Source organism: Protopterus annectens, chromosome 2.part2, assembly GCF_019279795.1.
Source record: "Protopterus annectens isolate FY-2018-M chromosome 2.part2, PAN1.0, whole genome shotgun sequence".
NCBI lineage: Eukaryota > Metazoa > Chordata > Ceratodontiformes > Protopteridae > Protopterus > Protopterus annectens.
In genome coordinates, this window is record NC_056730.1 from 710,928,526 (window position 1) to 710,947,225 (window position 18,700).

The 18,700-nt window shown below is 40.8% G+C and overlaps 1 protein-coding gene across 1 annotated transcript in view; it reads left to right on the top strand.

Annotated features, from left to right (window-relative positions):
* Positions 1-18,700, top strand: part of LOC122795779 (endoplasmic reticulum aminopeptidase 2-like) — a 1,481,589-nt gene that overhangs the window by 1,101,701 nt on the left and 361,188 nt on the right. The window contains exon 14 of the mRNA XM_044064110.1: positions 2,226-2,410. Coding sequence (XP_043920045.1) covers positions 2,226-2,410 — 185 coding nt within the window. The remainder of the gene's footprint in view (positions 1-2,225; positions 2,411-18,700) is intronic.

The following is an 18,700-nucleotide window of genomic DNA, read 5'->3' on the forward strand; positions in this document are numbered from 1 at the left end:
AATTTCCCTTAGTCTGTATAAATACCTCCTTGGATTTTCCCAGAAAAGAGGCCACTAGCCTAGTAGGATTAACACAGAAAACAAAGGATAAATAAATGAACAGACTGATTTCATTACTAACTTGCTGAACAGTGGCAGCACAGCAGGCAAGTCATTCTGCTGGTCAGTGTAGACATTTGCACTTTTTCTCACAAACAATCTGGTGGCTGTTGTCGAAGTGGGACTAGAACTGTACCACAGTTTTAACACTCTGAGGACTGTGCATCAAATAGAATGTGTCTTACTAATGGTGTGACCATTTTATATCTTATGAAGTTGGTGAAGATAACAGGGTTTGACGTATGTTATAATTTGTGGTGATGAAGGGATATGTTTGTAAGTACAGAAATAAGTGATAGGTGGGAGGAAATTTCCATAACCTTGAATCCCCTACATTCCGTGAAAAACAATCTATATCTTAAACATGGGCAAACAGATGGCAAAAAAGGAAATCCAAACAATAACTCACAATAGAAGCAGAGGAAAATGGGGAAAAAAAGTCACAGACATAAAGAAAAGAAGGTGGCGCAGTGGTGCAGTGGTTAACATTGTTGCCTCACAGCAAGAGGTTCTCCAGTTCAATTCTTGGCTGGGGTGCCTTCAGTGCAGAGTCTACATGTCCTGCCTGTGTTTGTGTGGGTTTCTTCTGGGTACTCCGGTTTCCTCCCACATTCGAAAGAGATGCATCCGGAGCATTTCTCCCCAGGCCACCGCTGAAAATAGGCTCTGTCCTAGTCGGACTTTCCTGGTCATCAAATGTTAAATAAAAAATAAATAATTTACATTAATCCTCATGTTTATAAAAATACATGCAATTAATTCCTGTTGTGTACATACCTTCAAGGAGAAGCAAAAACTGTACCATGCCCCAAAATGCATTTAACAACAGCTACAGTTATTTGGATTATTAGTGACTTTATTCCCCCACCTCTTCTTCTAATTCCTTCACAGTATCTACCTTTTGGTTCTTGTGCCTTCACCCAGTTTGGGGTGATGGCCAGGAATCATCAGGCTAGGTGGGAGTTGTACACCCCATTTGCTTGAATATGGGAACCCCAATCAGCCCTTCAGATCCTCCATGGCAGAAGCTGGTAGGGAACTGGTCAGCTTCTTGTGTGGTGATGTGGAGTTATGTCTCTTCTCCCCTGGAGTCCAAATCCCCATAGCAGCTTTCTAAGTTCCTTTAGTGCTTCCACACATTGGCAGCTTTGTGCTTAGTGGGTGCAACACCTAGTGCTCACTCTACATGTCACCCAGGTGCAAGTCACAGCTGTCTTCCTCCTCCAGGATGCTCAAGCTGACAATAGCCAACTCAGTCCCATACACCCTACCTGACCCCCCACCCCACCCCACCCCATGCTGATGCGGCTACTTGAACATGGGTCATTTGAGTTGAGTTGCAGTCAAGGTTTCATTCCACTGTGCCACAGGGCCATGTGTAGTCATTGCAGTTTTTATGTTGTCTATCTTTAAGGTCTTATTCCTGTTTTTTTCCTGACAAGGGACAACTGTTGCAGTGTAATTTAACCTCTTCAGCAAAACTATTAAACTTCTCTCACCTCAGAAATACTGTCAGTACTAAAAGCACTCACTCCAAAAACACCTCAACCTTCATTGTAGCAAAAAAAAAAAAACACCACCACTTGGAAAGATAGATTTTCTCATTCAAAGAATTACCTGCCAATGAAAAAAGTTCTCTTTAAACATCAAACCATGTAACATATTAACTTCCTTCATGTTCTGCCTTAATGAATGGTTTGATACCTACAGATTTACTCTGAGGAAATTAGTATGGCTGTTTCCAAGGTGGGTGATGAATCCACCTACTACACTCTCTGGGTTATATGACTAGTAAGAACCTACGAACTTGATATACTATGTTTTGCTTGTTTTGGCACGTCTTTAACTTCCTATTATGTGGCTGTGATATTTATAAGCAGTATAGTCAGTACTAGAAAGCTCCTAAGATGACATAGGTAGAAAGCAGAATTCACACCTGATGAATGCCTAAAAGGAGAGACCTGCCAAATCTCTCTGAAGCACAAGAACATGCTTTTTTTGTAGCCACGTGTAAATCATTGAATAAGGCAACACAGACAAGATAACACAACCATAAGGCAGCTTGGAAGGTATTTTACAACATAATACAGATCTCATATGAAATAACCATATTTGTTGTCTTGCAGATGTACATACTGAAACATTTTAAGACTGTGATTGATAACCAGACCTGGAGTGATGAAGGTTCCATCTCAGAGAGGCTGCTTCGTTCAAGTGTTTTAGAGCTGGCCTGTGACTTTCAGTACTTTCCATGTGTACAGAAAGCAAAACAGCTGTTCAAAGAATGGATGGAATCAAATGGCACATTAAGGTTAGTTATTCATTGCCATATAATTCATGATTGTGTGCAGTAGTGAGCAACAGCCAGATCAGCTGTGAATGAAAGTTAAAAGGTTACATTTGTAAAAAGAATGTTTGACATATTCTGTCTTATATAAACTAAGAAGTATAGAATCTGTTTTGCACTGTACAAGAAGAAGTATAACAAGTAAGATGGAATTAACATAGTATGAAGGTCCGTTGATGCAGTGTCGTGGTGTCCATTTACATTAGTGGTGACCCTTGTTCCTGAACATATCTAAGAAAGTCAGTGGACCAGCCAAAGAAGTAAGCATGAGTGTCCAGTGGGCTGTTGATCTTACTGGAGGAAGGAATCTTTCATTGCATACACCCCCCGCCCAGCGGAGGCAGGAAAAGTCAGGCATTTTGTAGCTTATTTGGGTACTGATGTGGCAGCTTGCCTGCATCAGACAAAAGTGGGAGTCTGCATACCATGTTGTACACCCACTTCAATTTGCAGTTCATAATAAGGATTGGAAATGTATTGAAGTCCCTGTCCAGAGCTGCACTACAGTGGCTCCTACATACTTGCCTGACTGAGATGTCCACAGAGAGAGCACTGTGCTAGAGTAGTATAGAAGGGTTAAAAAATAAAACAAAAATAATATCTAGGCTTTATCTGCACTGCAAAGAAAGTCAGGTTCCATAAGGATTGTAGGAAACATGCTTTCTTAGTGTAGAATTTTATCATTGGACTTACACATTGAGTATTGTCCATAGTAAAGTTTGCCAAGTTACTATACCTATGTATTTTTGTTTATCTATTTATTTTTATTTTATATTTGATTACCAGGAAAGTCTGACTGGACAAAAATCCTTTTTCAGTGGAAGCCCGGGGAGAAAAGCTCCACATTTAACATGTAACAATGATATAATTATAAATACAAGGTTTACATATACATAACTTGACATTTGTGTTAAACATATAACATTGGATAAAAAATACATTCATATAAATATTCTTATTAATGGCATTGTTGCATAGTCTTGTACAGGAATAAAGAGAATTATTCTTAAAACTAATAGGCACAAGACAAGACGAGCGTACGCTGCAAAGTCCAACAAGATTTAATAGCTGAGTAAAACAAGCTTACAGCAATCAGTAGTCCGGTGCACACTCCGGTAATGGCCAAGCAATAAAAAGTTAAAAACGATCTGGCTGCACAGAATCCAAGTCACAAAGTCGTTAGAAGAAGTGTTACCTAACGAAAAGTGCTTTACACTTTGTGACTTGGATTCTGTGCAGCCAGATCGTTTTTAACTTTTTATTGCTTGGCCGTTACCGGAGTGTGCACCTGACTACTGATTGCTGTAAGCTTGTTTTACTCAGCTATTAAATCTTGTTGGACTTTGCAGTGTACGCTCGTCTTGTCTTGTGCCTATTAGTTTTTGGACGTTTTTAATTATTCTTAAAAAAAAAAAGTAAAGAAATCAATAAGGAAAAATGAGTGACTTATAGAATGCAAGCCATGTATTATTAATGTAATATACTTAATGTATGTATGTATGTATGTATATATATATATATATATATATGTGTGTGTGTGTGTGTGTGTGTGTACATCCAAGGGTTCACACAGTATCCCAGGCATTATATCATTGCTTCATTTGCCGCATACCTTTACTCTAAATCAGCCATATGCACTTTAAATTTCTAAATATATGCAGCAGGTTGTTCAAAATCATACAGTCTCTGGAAATAGCGTGCACTCTTCAGTATTCCAGATCCAAAATTCCAAATCTGTGCAAGGATATCTTACTCTATTTTGTCCCCATCAAAACAGGCCAAAAGGACAAAATGGTAGGTTTGTATCCAGTAATAGTAATGATAGCTAGTATCAGGTCTTCATACTTTAAACCTCAGTACAGTGAAATAATCAGTGTTATTTCAGGTACAGTATTTAACCTTGTACTGATTAAGTGCATACAGCTAAATATGTAGGTACTAGAAAAGAGTTAATCTCCAACTGGAGCATCATATGTTAAGAAGAACGTTATTAAACTTAATTAATGAGCTAAATGCAATGAAAACTATAACAACATCTCATTGTCTGGAATCTTGCATCTAGCAGCCTGTAAAATGTGGTGAAAATATTTTATATAGATCTTGCATTTGTATTAACATGTTTATCACTCCACACCTGATGATTATCTTGGTGACTGGCACACAATTGCCTCTCTGAAAATTGACCATACCATAGCCACCACACTGGCACCCAGAAGTGTTTTTTTTCTGTATTCCTCAACATTCCTGTGTATGCCCTGGTATAGTGTGGGCAGTTGGTGTGGTGTAGTGTGGGGATATAATTTACACAGATGATGATGCTACTGTCACAAAAGGAGTTGTGGTATTGTATGAGGAAGTCGGGAGTGGCAGAGAAGTATGTAAGAGTGGTACAGGATATGTACAAGGATTATAGGTTCATAGGTTGTTCATAGGTTGGTACTAGGCTATCAGCCCTAGGGCCTATACAAGCCTAGCCATAACAATTCCCTGGCTATTTCTTCCCACATTATTTACTTTCCTGGACCCCTGTCTAGCAGGGTGACTGACATGATCCCTGGGGTGAATTTCCTTTCTCCCATCCAAACGTCAAGGTTCCTCTTGAAGAGGTCCAAAGAGGCACTCTGCTTGACATGTATGGGCAATCTATTCCAGAGTCTGGGGAGTCTCTGGGTCAGGAACCTATCCCTCCCGCATGTTTTGTTTATTGTGATGACAAGGTTTAGATCCCTGGAGCGTGTAGCTCTGAGGGATTGGGATTTCTTTAAGTGTAGCATGTCCAACAGCTCTGGGTTTGACATGGCCTTGTATGTTAAGCAGAGATCGCCTCTGAGTAGACGATATGCGACAGAGTATAGCTGGAGTTTTTTAAGGCTGTCAGCGTAGGGCATCTGCTTTAGGCCTGTGATTCTTTTAGTGAGGTATTTCTGAGGCCTTTCAGTTGTTGCAGATGTCTTGAGAGGTACATACCAAATGGGGCGTTGTATTCTATAATGGGTCTAATGAGGGATGAGTACAGTGGGACAATGACCTCCTTTTTTCTGGATGAAAAGCCCTTTGTGATGAGGTGTGCCACATAGAAGGATTTCCTGACTGTTGTGGCGATGTGGTTATCGAAGGTGAGACCACTGTCCACCTGTGTCCCTAAGTCTCTTATCACACTTTCTGTGTTTAGTGTACTGCCACCTATATGGTAATTCATGGATACATGTTTTTCCCAAAGGGGATAACAATACATTTCTTGGCATTGAGCTTGAGCCCATGGCTCTGGCACCAAGCATCTGTTTCTGTAAGGCCCTTTTGTAGAGTATCCACATCATTTGGGGATTCAATAATGGCTCCCAGTTTGCAGTCATCTGCAAACTTTGTTAGTCAGAGTCCCTTAGTGTTGACCTGTACTTCAGAGAAGTAGATGCCAAACAAGAGTGCCCCCAGGACTGAACCCTGAGGTACTCCACTTGTCACTTGTCTGGAGCTGGATTTGGAGTCGGCTACTTTTACAGTGTGGGTTCTATCAGTAAGCCATTTAGCAACCCATTGGGTGACATAGGGATTAATACCCAACTTAGTAAGTTTATCTATGATTCCAGAGTGGGGGATGGTGTCAAAGGCCTTGGCAAGGTCTAGATAGGCTGTGTGGACCACCTTACCCTTGTCCATGGCTCTGGAGACTGATTCAAAGAAGTCAATCAGGTTCAGGAGACAAGATCGGCCCTTCACAAACCCAAACTGGGTGGGGTCCAGTGTTTGAAGGTTGCCAATGTCTTTGTTTATAAGTTCCATGATAATACGCTCCATGGCCTTGCAGATAAGGCTTGTCAGACTGATGGGACGGTAGTTTCCGGGATCCAAGGTGGAGCCCCCCTTGTGGATTGGGATAACTGTAGCTCTGCGCCACTCAGTGGGCACGAAACCTGAGGTGAGGCTATGATTAAACATGACACTTAGGTGAGGTGCCAGTTCATATTGTAGTTCATGTAGTACACAGCCCGGGATGTCATCTGGTCGCATGGATGCTGTATTCTTGGCTTTAGAGAGTGCGTTTTGTACCTGTGTGGCCGTTATTACTGGAATTTGGCAATCTTCCGGTATTGAGATGGGCCATTTAGGGAGTGAGAGGGGGGTGAAGTTGGCATTGAATCGATCTGCCAGGATATTGGCAATATCCTTTGGATCAGTATGTTTATTGCCATTCTGTTTTAGCTCAGAGCAAATCTGAGCATTGCCATTTAGATTCTTGACATAGTTATAGAATGCTTTGTGGTTGTCTTTGGAATCTTTGGCAATTTTATTTTCATAACTAGCTTTGGAGGATTTTATGAGGCATCTCAGTTTCTTACTGAGGCTAGTAAGGGAGTTTTTTGCATCCTGGGATTTTACTCTTAGGATAGTGTGACAGCAGTGAGATCTGCAATGGGAGTGACAGATGCGTTTAAGGTGGAGGTGGGATTACATCAAGGATCAGCTCTGAGTCCTTTCTTATTTGCAGTGGTGATGGACAGGTTGACAGACGAGATTAGAGAGGAATCCCCGTGGACTACAATGTTTGCAGATGGCATTGTGATATGTAGTGAGAGTAGGGAACAGGTTGAGGAGACCCTGGAGAGGTGGCGATATGCTGTAGAGAGGAGAGTAATGAAGGTCAGCAGGTCTAAGACAGAATATATGTGTGTGAATGAGAGGGAGGATAGAAGAATGTTGAGGATGCAGGGAGTAGATTTGGCGAAGATGGATGCGTTTAAATACTTGGGATCAATAGTTCAGAGTAATGGCGAGTGTAGAAGAGAAGTTTAAAAAGAGAGTATAGGCAGGGTGAAGTGGGTGGAGAAGAGTGTTGAGAGTGATTTGTGACAGACGAGTACCAGTAAGAGTGAAAGGGAGGGTCTACAAGAGGGTAGTAAGACCAGCTATGTTATATGGGTTGGAGACAGTGCCATTGACAAAAAGGCAGGAGTCAGAGCTGGATGTGGCAGAGTTAAAGATGTTAAGATTTGCACTGGGTGTGATGAGGGTAGCCAGGATTAGGAATAAGTGTATTAGAGGGTCAGCCCAAGTTGGACAGTTTGGAGACAAAGCCAGAGAGGCAAGATTGCGTTAGTTTGGACATGTGCTGAGGTGGGATGCTGGGTATATCGGGGAAAGGATGTTAAGGTTGAAGCTGCCAGGTAAGAGGTAGGCCTAAGATAAGGTTTATGGATGTGGTGAGAATGACATGCAGGTGGTTGGTGTGACAGAGCAAGATGCAGAGGACAGGAAAAAAAATGGAAACAGATGATCCACTGTGGCGACCCCTAATGGGAACAGCCGAAGGAAAAAGAAAGTAAAATTACACGGTAAGATTAGACACCCTTTGCTAAGGGCCTGAAAGTAGCTGATATGGAGCTGACTGGTGGCAGTGAAAACTACCTTATAGTCTGGGCAGAAGGAGGCATAGCTAGTAAACCTGTGCCAGACTTTCCCAGGTGTGTGTGTGTGTGTGTGTGTGTGTGTGTGTGTGTGTGTGTGTGTGTGTGTGTGTGTGTGTGTGTGTGTGCGCGTCTGTCTGTGTGTAAATCAAATCTCAAACTGTGTGTGTCTGTGTCAGCTACATGGGCAGGGACAAGAAGCATTGGTTGGACAGAGAGGGTGCTGGAGGTCTTGCCTTGGCCACCCAGCTGAGATCTCAACCCTATAGCTGTGCCAGTGGAAGTCTTACTGGGGATCTGGAGAAAGAGCGAGAAACCAGTCCCAGACTGACTGTGGTCTCTGTGTGCTCTTAAGGGAAATTGCACTTTACTGTATGTGTACTTGTCATCCTCCCAGTGTGTATGACCCCACTGTTGTCAGTGGTGAGGATTGAGGCTCCTTTATTACTGGGCCAGTGCTGGGACATCACAGCTACTATTAAGTGGCTCCACCCTTGCTTGTAAGCAGTCAACTCCTATTATATCCTCATTCTCAATTGGGAATTTATTAATGGGCGATTCACCAGCACACACCCCTGACCCATTCTCCTTGGAGGGGTGGGCAGACACAGTCCCTTCAATCTACTCCTTCCAAAGCTGGCTACTCCAGCATCACAGCTTCTAATTGAATGAAGGACTGTTCGGTAGCAATCCTGGCTTCGTCACTTTGCACCATAGACTCCAATGTAGAACACCCTCTTTGATGAGTCCTTTGGTTAGGTTTACTTTTCTAGCAGTCAGCATTTGGCATCTCTTTTTTTTCTTGAAGTTCCTATACTCAAGGACAAACACTCATGGTACTGCATGACATGATGTCACATGTTGAGTACAGAAGTTCAATCATTCCCCCACACTCACCAGTTTTGTTTTGTTGCTTGCATAGTTTGGATCTTGTTCTTTACACTATTTAAAATCACTATGCATGCTGTTTTATTTTTTATTCATTTATGTAGGCATAGTTTGATGAGTCGGTTGTCTAACTGGGTTGATCCTCATTTTCATTGGTTGCCTGGAGAAAAAAGCTCCAAGCTACCATTGCTAATTATATCAATTGACATAAGTATACAAATTTAGATTACAAGTCCCATTAGCACAACAAATTCATATAAATTGTATCACGTTTCATTATTCACCGGTATATATACCTTTATCATTCAGCCTGACTACATTCATTTCTCCTGAAGAATAACTTGGAAAACTTGTTGTTAGGTTCTCCCTTTGACAGGAGTGGCCTGTTTAGGCAAGGACTCCAGTCCCTGCTTTGTGTCTGCTTAGTTGTGGGCAGTTCCCCAATGTTTCAGGGGTTGTTCTTCTTTACTAGCTGCTTTTTTACTCATTCTGGAGGAAGAGAAGGCCCTACCAGGAGCCTTAGGTTCAGGTCCAGGCATTATTCTCTGGTTCCCAGCCTCTTTGCATGCAGGTCTCTCATAGACTCCTACTCTGGTTTCCAAGCCGATTTTTGGGAGTAGGGCATCTGTCTGGAGTACCAATGGAACTATCTCATTGAGTTGAACAGTGAGGTACCCTTTGTGGGCCACATGCTGCAGAGTCACTTCTTTGCTGATGAAGGCTGGTCATTTTGCTTAGAAGAGGATGTCTTCACCCTATCCCTACTGCTGTTGGCCCTGGGACCTGCTGTCTGGTGCTTTTGATATTTTCATGGGTCCATCTCTTCTCTGCTCCTTATGGTGGTGATGGGGACCCTTGTTTTTCCCGTGCTCAAAATCTTGTCACTGAGTCCCAGAATGGTTGGGCTTTTGCCATTTGCTGGGGATTGAAGGGCGTGATCCTCTTCTGTGAATCCTGTTGGGGAGCTCAGGTTTATCTAGGACCTCTTTAAATTCCTTCATGTCAGTTATACTTTTGGCAAGTTAGATATATGCTGTCTCTACCCATCCATTTCAGGAGAGATACCCTGTGTGCGTTATGCAGAAATGTGTACCTTCTGGGCCCTGTGAACTGAAATAGCCATGATGTTTGGGTGCTGCCCACCCTTGGAATGCCTTTTATCTCAGCCTTGGCTGATGGATGTTAGCATTAGAGACAGGAAGGCTTATCAGTTTTCCACTTGAACAGACCTCACTGTGAGGACTGAGGGCTAGGTTCTATGGAATGCCACAGAAGCAATGGACATGTTTTGCCCATTCCCTGTTCTCTTGAGGGTGGTGTCCGGTGCAAAGTGGGCTACTCATCATCAATTCTGTTTCTTCTTTAGGAATATTTCTGACCTTACTTTTTTTCAGGAGGGAGGTATTTCGGGTTTTTTACTGGTTGAGGGTGAGGACCATTCAGTATTGTGTGTAGTGAGCTTGTGTGTGCCCCTCCTTTGACCAAGAGCTTCTCTGCCTAGAGCCAAATTCTGTACCATCTGTGGTTGAGAGATTCCCTGTTTTGTGAATCTTTTGCCTTTTGGGTGGTGCTTTGCTGCAGCCCTCATTGTGGTAGACTGGAGTCTCTGGCTGTCTTTGCCCTGGGCTAGCCCCCATTCCCCTTCTCATTTAGAGGAGGGGCAGCCTCTGAGTAGGACAGCCCAAGGTTGTGTCCACAGGTCAGTTCAGCTGGAATAACTCTCCTGCTGGCTTTGAAGTATTATATGATCACTTTTCTGCTTAGGCTGTTCATCGGGCTGGGACCTCTTCCCTTGGTTTTCCCATTTTCCATTCTTTTCCAATGACTTAGATGAACCCCAGGTTCTTCATGAAGCATGTGGGTAAGGGTGGATAAGGTATGCTTGTGGTGGCTTAGGGACTTCCTTGTGGTCTGATCAGGCTTACTCCCTCTTGTGGTAAGCGGCAAAGCTCTTCTGCCAGGTACTAGCTGGTGTTTGACAGAAGGGACTGGGAGCTTTTGGTAGGCTGAAGGGCCAGCTTCACTGTTAAGAGATATAAAGCCCTGACATTTGCACTAGAATATCTAGATTCAGCTGGCAGTCCAGATATTGGAGGTGTTGTCACAGTAGAAGTAAAAGAGAAGCAGCATTTATTGGATTGATGGCCTTAGAGGGAAGGGCCATTATTTATTCATCCGCTGAAAGAACCATAAAAGCCATGCTTGCTTTAGTAGCATGCCACATACTGGGAGTTATTATAGGAGGAAACACTCATGCACCTTATGAGTCAAGCATCTGTGGAAGTCAAAGCACAGCAGGAGGGAGGGAGGGAGTAAAGATACATAATCAGTAGAACCCTTCCTCCTAAACCAGATGGTGGCACCTCTCAGTGCTTGTCTCACCTATCTTACAACGGGGGTAAACAACAGATTTGGTCAGTGCGCCAGAAAAAGAAGGTGCCTACAGTTGTGAGATGTCTGATTGCCTGTGATGGTTTATATATTTATACACATGTGGATCTGTAACTTGTAGTCAAACAGGCACAACACTGATGTTCTGAGCATTGACTTACTAATGTTGAAACGGGGAGCATTGAGACACTGTACGTATGCTCCAGAAAATCTGTGAAGTGGGCTAAACCAAGTGTTTTTTCAGGGAGCAAGCCTCTCTGCACCACCCATATCGGAAGCTGTTCCCTGTAGACCCCCTGCAAATTGTATGTACTAACACCAAGAGTGCATAATTCTTGGGGAAAGGGAGTATTCCCCTACTCAGGAATTGCACGTCTGTCACCTATTTCTATCAACTAAACAGATGTTAACGTGTCCGTTCAATGGGAAATTATACTCCCATATTTATATATATATATATATATATATATATATATATATATATATATATATATAGGTTTACCTGATAACGCTGAAAGCTGGAAACGCCGACAAGAACACCGACACCGGAAGATCGATAACGGAGATGACCGACAGTTGAAAATCCTGATGCTGACAACACAGACATGTCAAATGAGTGCTAGTGTGTAACTATGCGGTAGTGACGGATGGCAGGGTTAGGGTGCGAGTAAGGTAAGTGTGAGATAGTGACGGACTTTAGGGTTAGGGGCGGATTAAGTGAGTTAGGGTTAGGGAGCGGGTCAGGTGAGTGTGCGATAGTGACGGACCTTAGGGTTAGGGTTTGGGTTAATGTTAGTGCATAGATAGTTGTGTTTGTAAGGTTTTTGGTGTGCTTGTGTTGTGTGTGTGCTTTTTGGACAGGGGATTTGTTTTGTTTGTTGATATATATACACACACATACACACACAGTGGGTATAAAAAGTTTACACAGCCTGTTAAAATGCCAGGTTTTTGTGATATAAAAAAATTAGACCACAATAAATCATTTCAAACCTCTTCCCACCTTTAATGTAACCTATAACCTGTACAACTCAATTGAAAAACAAACAAATCTGTTAGGGGAAAAATATAAAAAATAAAAAACGTACAATATGCTGGTTGCATAAGTGTACACACCCTTAAACTAATTATTAGACAAAAGCCAAGGAATCCACCACGATAAAGGAGAATGAAACTTTTATTCCACAATGCAAGACAAAAAACGAGCGCTTTCACATACGTCGAGTATGCTTCATCAGGTTACAATTTAATAAGTAAAATCACCCTACTTATATACTCAACTGAGCAGCATAATTAGGTAATCAAACAATTATAATAATTACTTAATCAAGTAATCAAACAATGAACCATTTGTTAAACTTTTTAAACAGACATTCCATCATTCTACTTCTGTTCCTTAGTCTGTTGACATAAGTTAAAGCAGCTACATCAATAAATAAATAAAATAAAATAGAATGCAAATATATATCTCTATAGATATTAAATATATGTATTCACTCTGTATAAAAAATATATATAAAAAAATATTCATGTAAGAAATTGTTTATATATAAAAATGTTGACAATTTCCTTATATCTTTAAAAATAGTAGTTTAAAAAATATATATTCGTGCAGTATTTATCTTCAATGTAGCCAAACTACATATCAAGTGTATAATAGAAATAACATAGCTAAAAATGCATACTTGTGTATAAATATAAAATATTAAGAATCAGTTATGGAGCACATATTGTGTAGTATAATTAATGTAATATAATTAATGTATATAGCCAGCTATGTGGACACTGTATAAAAAATACTGTATAAAAGATACTGTATAAAAATAGAAATATAATAATACATATATCCAACTTGTCCTATGTGCTTATGAATAGTGCATAATAACAAGTATCTAAGCACTATAACTCATCAATTCATCTCAAATACTATCTCCCTATAAATATGAATATAAATATAAATAAGTTAATACAATGATTGAGTGTCTACTATATAATCTGTTGTTCTATTCAATATGTATAAAGCCTAGCACATATAAATATAAAGATAAATGTAATAGATACAGAATTTTTATCAGTAAAAAATATAAGATAAAAAGTCTAGTATTATATCAATAGAAACAAGACTATTATATGTATAATATATAAACAATATCTCCCATTTTGAGCTTTATCTAAAACATATAATCTTATCTACGTGCTTCCAATACTGGTTTTATACTAATGTTAATATTTAATCCAGGTTCTATGTGTGCTCGTAGTTTAAATATCCAATCTAGCTCTGCCATAGCTAATGTATTCATTCTATCTCCACCTCTCACTGAGGGTTTAATTATTTGTAACACTCTAAAATCAAAATGATGATCTTGATTAAGACTAATGTGCTTAGCTAAAGCATTTGTTAGAGTAATTTTTCTGATGTCATATGTATGATTATAAATACGATCCCTAAGCCTTCTAGAGGTGAGACCTACATAGAATGCTTGGCAATTCTTACAAGTGGCTAGGTATATTAGATTAGTAGTGTTACATGTAGCACATATAAGAAACTTGGGTGTATATTCCAAATATGGTGTTGTAAATTCACTTCCTGTATTGATATATTTACACATGTTGCATTTTCCACATGGCCGAGTTCCCATCTTAAGGCCAATATCTCTGTTAACGTGTCCGTTCAATGGGAAATTATACTCCCATATTTATATGCATATATATATATATATATATATATATAGGTTTACCTGATAACGCTGAAAGCTGGAAACGCCGACAAGAACACCGACACCGGAAGATCGATAACGGAGATGACGGACAGTTGAAAATCTTGATGCTGACAACACAGACATGTCAAATGAGTGCTAGTGTGTAACTATGCGGTAGTGACGGATGGCAGGGTTAGGGTGCGAGTAAGGTAAGTGTGAGATAGTGACGGACTTTAGGGTTAGGGGCGGATTAAGTGAGTTAGGGTTAGGGAGCGGGTCAGGTGAGTGTGCGATAGTGACGGACCTTAGGGTTAGGGTTTGGGTTAATGTTAGTGCATAGATAGTTGTGTTTGTAAGGTTTTTGGTGTGCTTGTGTTGTGTGTGTGCTTTTTGGACAGGGGATTTGTTTTGTTTGTTGATATATATACACACACACATACACACACAGTGGGTATAAAAAGTTTACACAGCCTGTTAAAATGCCAGGTTTTTGTGATATAAAAAAATTAGACCGCAATAAATCATTTCAAACCTCTTCCCACCTTTAATGTAACCTATAACCTGTACAACTCAATTGAAAAACAAACAAATCTGTTAGGGGAAAAATATAAAAAATAAAAAACGTACAATATGCTGGTTGCATAAGTGTACACACCCTTAAACTAATACTTTGTTGTGTGTGCACACCCTTAAACTAATACTTTGTTGAACCACCTTTTGATTTAATTACAGCATTCATTCTTCTTGGGTACACACCTGCCATCAATTAAAGAGACTCTGATTAATCCCAAATAAAGTTCAGCTGTCCTAGTAGGATTTTCCTGACATTTACTCAGTTGCCTGCTGCAGCAAAAGCCATGGTTCGCAGAGAGCTTACAAAGCATCAAAGGGATCTCATTGTTGAAAGGTATCAGTCAGGAGAAGCGTACAAAAAAATTTCCACAGCATTGGATATACCATAGAACAAAGTGAAGACAGTCATCAAAAAGTGGAAAGAATATGGGGCAACAGTGACATTGCAAAGAACTGGACGTCCCTCCAAAATTGATGAAAAGACAAGACAAAAACTGGCCAGGCAGGCTGCTGAGACCTACAGCAACACTGAAGGAGCTGCAGGAATTTTTGGCAAGTACTGGTTGTGTACTACATGTGACAACAACCTCCCATATTCTCCATATGTCTGGACTGTGGGGTAGGGTTGCAAGATGGAAGCCTTTTCTTGCACAGAAAAACATCCAGGCCAGGCTAAAATTTGCAGAACAATGCATCAAGTCTCCCAAAAGTATGTGGGAAAATGTGTTATGGTCTGATGGTCTGATGAGACCAAGGTTGAACTTTTTGGCCACAATTCCAAAAGGTAAGTTTGGCATAAAAACAGCACTTTGCATCACCAAAAGAACACCAAGGTGAAGCATGATGGTGGCAGTATCATGCTTTGGGGTTGCTTTTCTTCAGCTGGAACTGGGGCTTTAGTCAAGGTGGAGGGAATTATGAACATTTCCAAATACTAGTCACTTTTGGCCCAAAACCTTCCAGGCATCTGCTAGAAAGATGAAGATGAAAAGGAAGTTCACCTTTCAGCACGATAAATACCACAAGCATACATCCAAATCAAAAAAAGAATGGCTTCACCAGAAGAAAATTATAGTTTTGAAATGGCCCAGCCAGAGCCCAGACCTAAATCCAATAGATAATCTGTGGGGTGACCTAAAGAGGGCTGTGCACAAGAGATGCCCTCGCAATTTGACAGTTTGGAGCTCTTTTGCAAGGAAGAGTGGGCAAATATTGCCAAGTCAAGATGTACCATGCTGATGGACTCCTACCCATGAAGACTCAGTGGTGTAATTAAATCAAAAGGTGGTTCAACAAAGTATTAGTTTAAGGGTGTGCACACTTGTGCAACCAGCATATTGTTTGTTGTTTATTTTTTTTATATTTTTCCCCTAATAGATAGTTTGTTTTTCAATTGAATTGTACAGGTTATAGGTCACATTAAAGGTGGGAAAAGTTTTGAAATGATTTATTGTGGTCTCATTTTTTTATATCACAAAAACTTGGCATTTTAACAGGGGCATGTAAACTTTTTATAACCACTGTATGTACACACACACACACACACATATATATATAATATATATATATATATATATATATATATATATATATATACATATACATATGATTAGTTTGAGATGGGAGCTGGAAGGGGAAGGTTGAACCAGACGTAAAATAGACAACATGGACTTATTTTTATGGTAAGTACATAACGTGCATATCCAGTGTTATCTATTTTCATCCAGTTCAACATATGGGACAGATTCCCAAGCTGTTTTTCTGGGTGGCAGCAAGGATAGACCTTCCTGAGTATGGAGGAACCAAAGGAGGAGAGAGACCTGGATTGTACACCCAGTTTATAATGATAGATCAAGTTGCTGCTGCACAAATGTGACCAGTGGGTAGTCTCTTGGAGAAGGCCATTGAGGTAGCCACTGCTCTGGTTAAGTGAGTCTTTGGTTTGAATTGTAAATTTAAACCCATCTTACTATGGGCAAATGATATACAATTTGGCAGCCATCTAGAGTATAACTTTCACAACAGCTCTACCAAGTTGAGACTTTGAGAAGGCAACAGATAGTTGATCAGTTTTCCTGAATTGTATTGTCCTATAAGATATAAAATGAGTTGACAAAAAAATCTAACGTGTAGTATGTATTCTCCTTTATTTGAGAATTTGGGGAATAATACTGGTAAGTCTATGGATTGGTTTAAGTTAGCTTTGGATGTCACCTTTGGAAGGAAGGATGTATTAGTTTTGAGAGAAACCCATCCTTATGAAAAAAAAACAGATAGGGAGGTTTACATGAAAGTGCTTGTAATTCCAAAAATTGTCTGGCAGAAATGATTGCTACTAAGAAAATTGTTTTTGAACTTAAATATTTGATATCTATTGTGGCCACGGGTTCAAAGGGAGGTTGATTCAGAGCTTGGAGCTTAGTGATAATATCCCATGGAGAGACTGGATCTGTAATGGGAGGGCGCAACAGAAAGATTTGTCTTAGAAAAGCTTTTGAAATCATTATGGAGGCCACTGAAGTATCATTTTGTCCAGTATGAAAACTGGAAATTGCTGCCATTTGAACTTTGATGGTAGAGTAACTAGGACCTTGTTGGCAAAGTTTAGATAAGAACTCCTTGATGGGAGGGTATGGGAGCAGAAAAAGGGCCCAAGCCTTTAGCTACAGCCCAAAAAGAAAACATTTTCCATTAGCTATTATAAACATTTTTTGTAGCAGGCTTTTGGGAAGTCTATACAATCTCAACAACTGTATTGGGAGGCCTGGCCTGGCGTCTCTGGCTATGGTCAAAATTGGAGGAACCAAGCGGTTAGTTTCATTCATGGTAGTTTGATGCAGATGAAGCAGTCTGGATGAGTGAGACAGAAATTTAGATACTGATCCAGCATCCAAGGAAGATGTACTATTACAGGCCACAGAAAGGGGAACCATGTTTATTGGGGCCAAAATGGAGCAATGAAGATTACTTTGGCCTTGCACTATTTGGCTTTCTAAATGAATTTGTTCATTAGAGGTAATGGGGGAAAAGCATAAGGAAGACCCAGGGGCCAAGTGTGGACCAGAGCATCCATTGGTGATTGTCCCTGTGGAGAGAACAGGGCAAAGTAACTGCTGTACTTTTTGCTGAGGAAGGAGGCGAAAAGGTTGCAGCAGGGTTGGCCCCAGTACCTGAAAATTAAAGTTGCTACCATTGGATTGAGGGACCACTTGTGAGGAGTTAGGATAATCCTGCTCAACTTGTCCGCTAGCGCATTGGGACACCCTTGAATGTGCATTGCGGTCAGAAAACGGTGTGATGGCATCACCCATTGTTAAACCCTCATGGCCCCTCAACACAAGGTGTAAGAACAGATTCCTCCTTGTCTGCTGATGTACCATACGACAACCATATTGTCTGTCTGTCTGTATGAAAATTATACCCTTGAGGAGGATATCCTAAACTTCTTGCAGTGCTAGAAGGACCCCCATCATCTCCAAGACACTGTTGTGAAGGTTGGCCTCTAAATTTGACCATGCCCCTTGGATCATTTTCCATTCAAATTTCACCCCCACCCTAGAAGGGATGAATCCGTGGTCACTACCACTATTGGCAAATCTGTATGAATGTGTTGTCCTGCTGTTACAGAAGGGGAGGTTATCCACCAAGCAGTGTGTTGCCTGCAAACTCTTGTGACACAAATCTTGTCATGTAAAGGGTGAAATTTCTGAAACCACTGGACTGCTACCATCCACTGAAGTATTTTCTTGTTGTAACAGTTAGAATCAGTGAATTCAGCAAGCCAATGAGACCTAACAGACGTAGGACTAATCATGCTGGAGGATAAGGATGATGTACTAGCTGTGTGGCTGTTAGAAGCAAAAGATAAAACTCTGTGTTGGGGAGACTGACAGTTTGCAGAGTTGTGTTGAGGTGGCAACCGATAAATTCTGTCTGTTCAGTAAGGAGCAATTGACACTAGCAGAAATACACTGTTATGCCTATATCTTGTAAACACTGGAGCAGAAGGTCCAAATTATGTAACAGTAGATGCTTGGATGTAGCAGTTGGGAGCAAATCATCTGGATAAGGGAAGACTTGGATCTCAAGAAGATGCAAGTGCGACACTACCACTGCCATTATCTTGATGAGCACCCTGGGGGTTGTGATGAGACAGAAGGGAAAGGCTCTGAACTGGTAATGATTGGCTCCCAGCTGGAAATGGAGGATCTCCTGGAGTGCATCTCTGTTTTCACATGATAGCAAGAGGTTCTCCAATTAGATCCTCGGCTGGGGTGCCTTCTGTGCGGAGTCTGCATGTC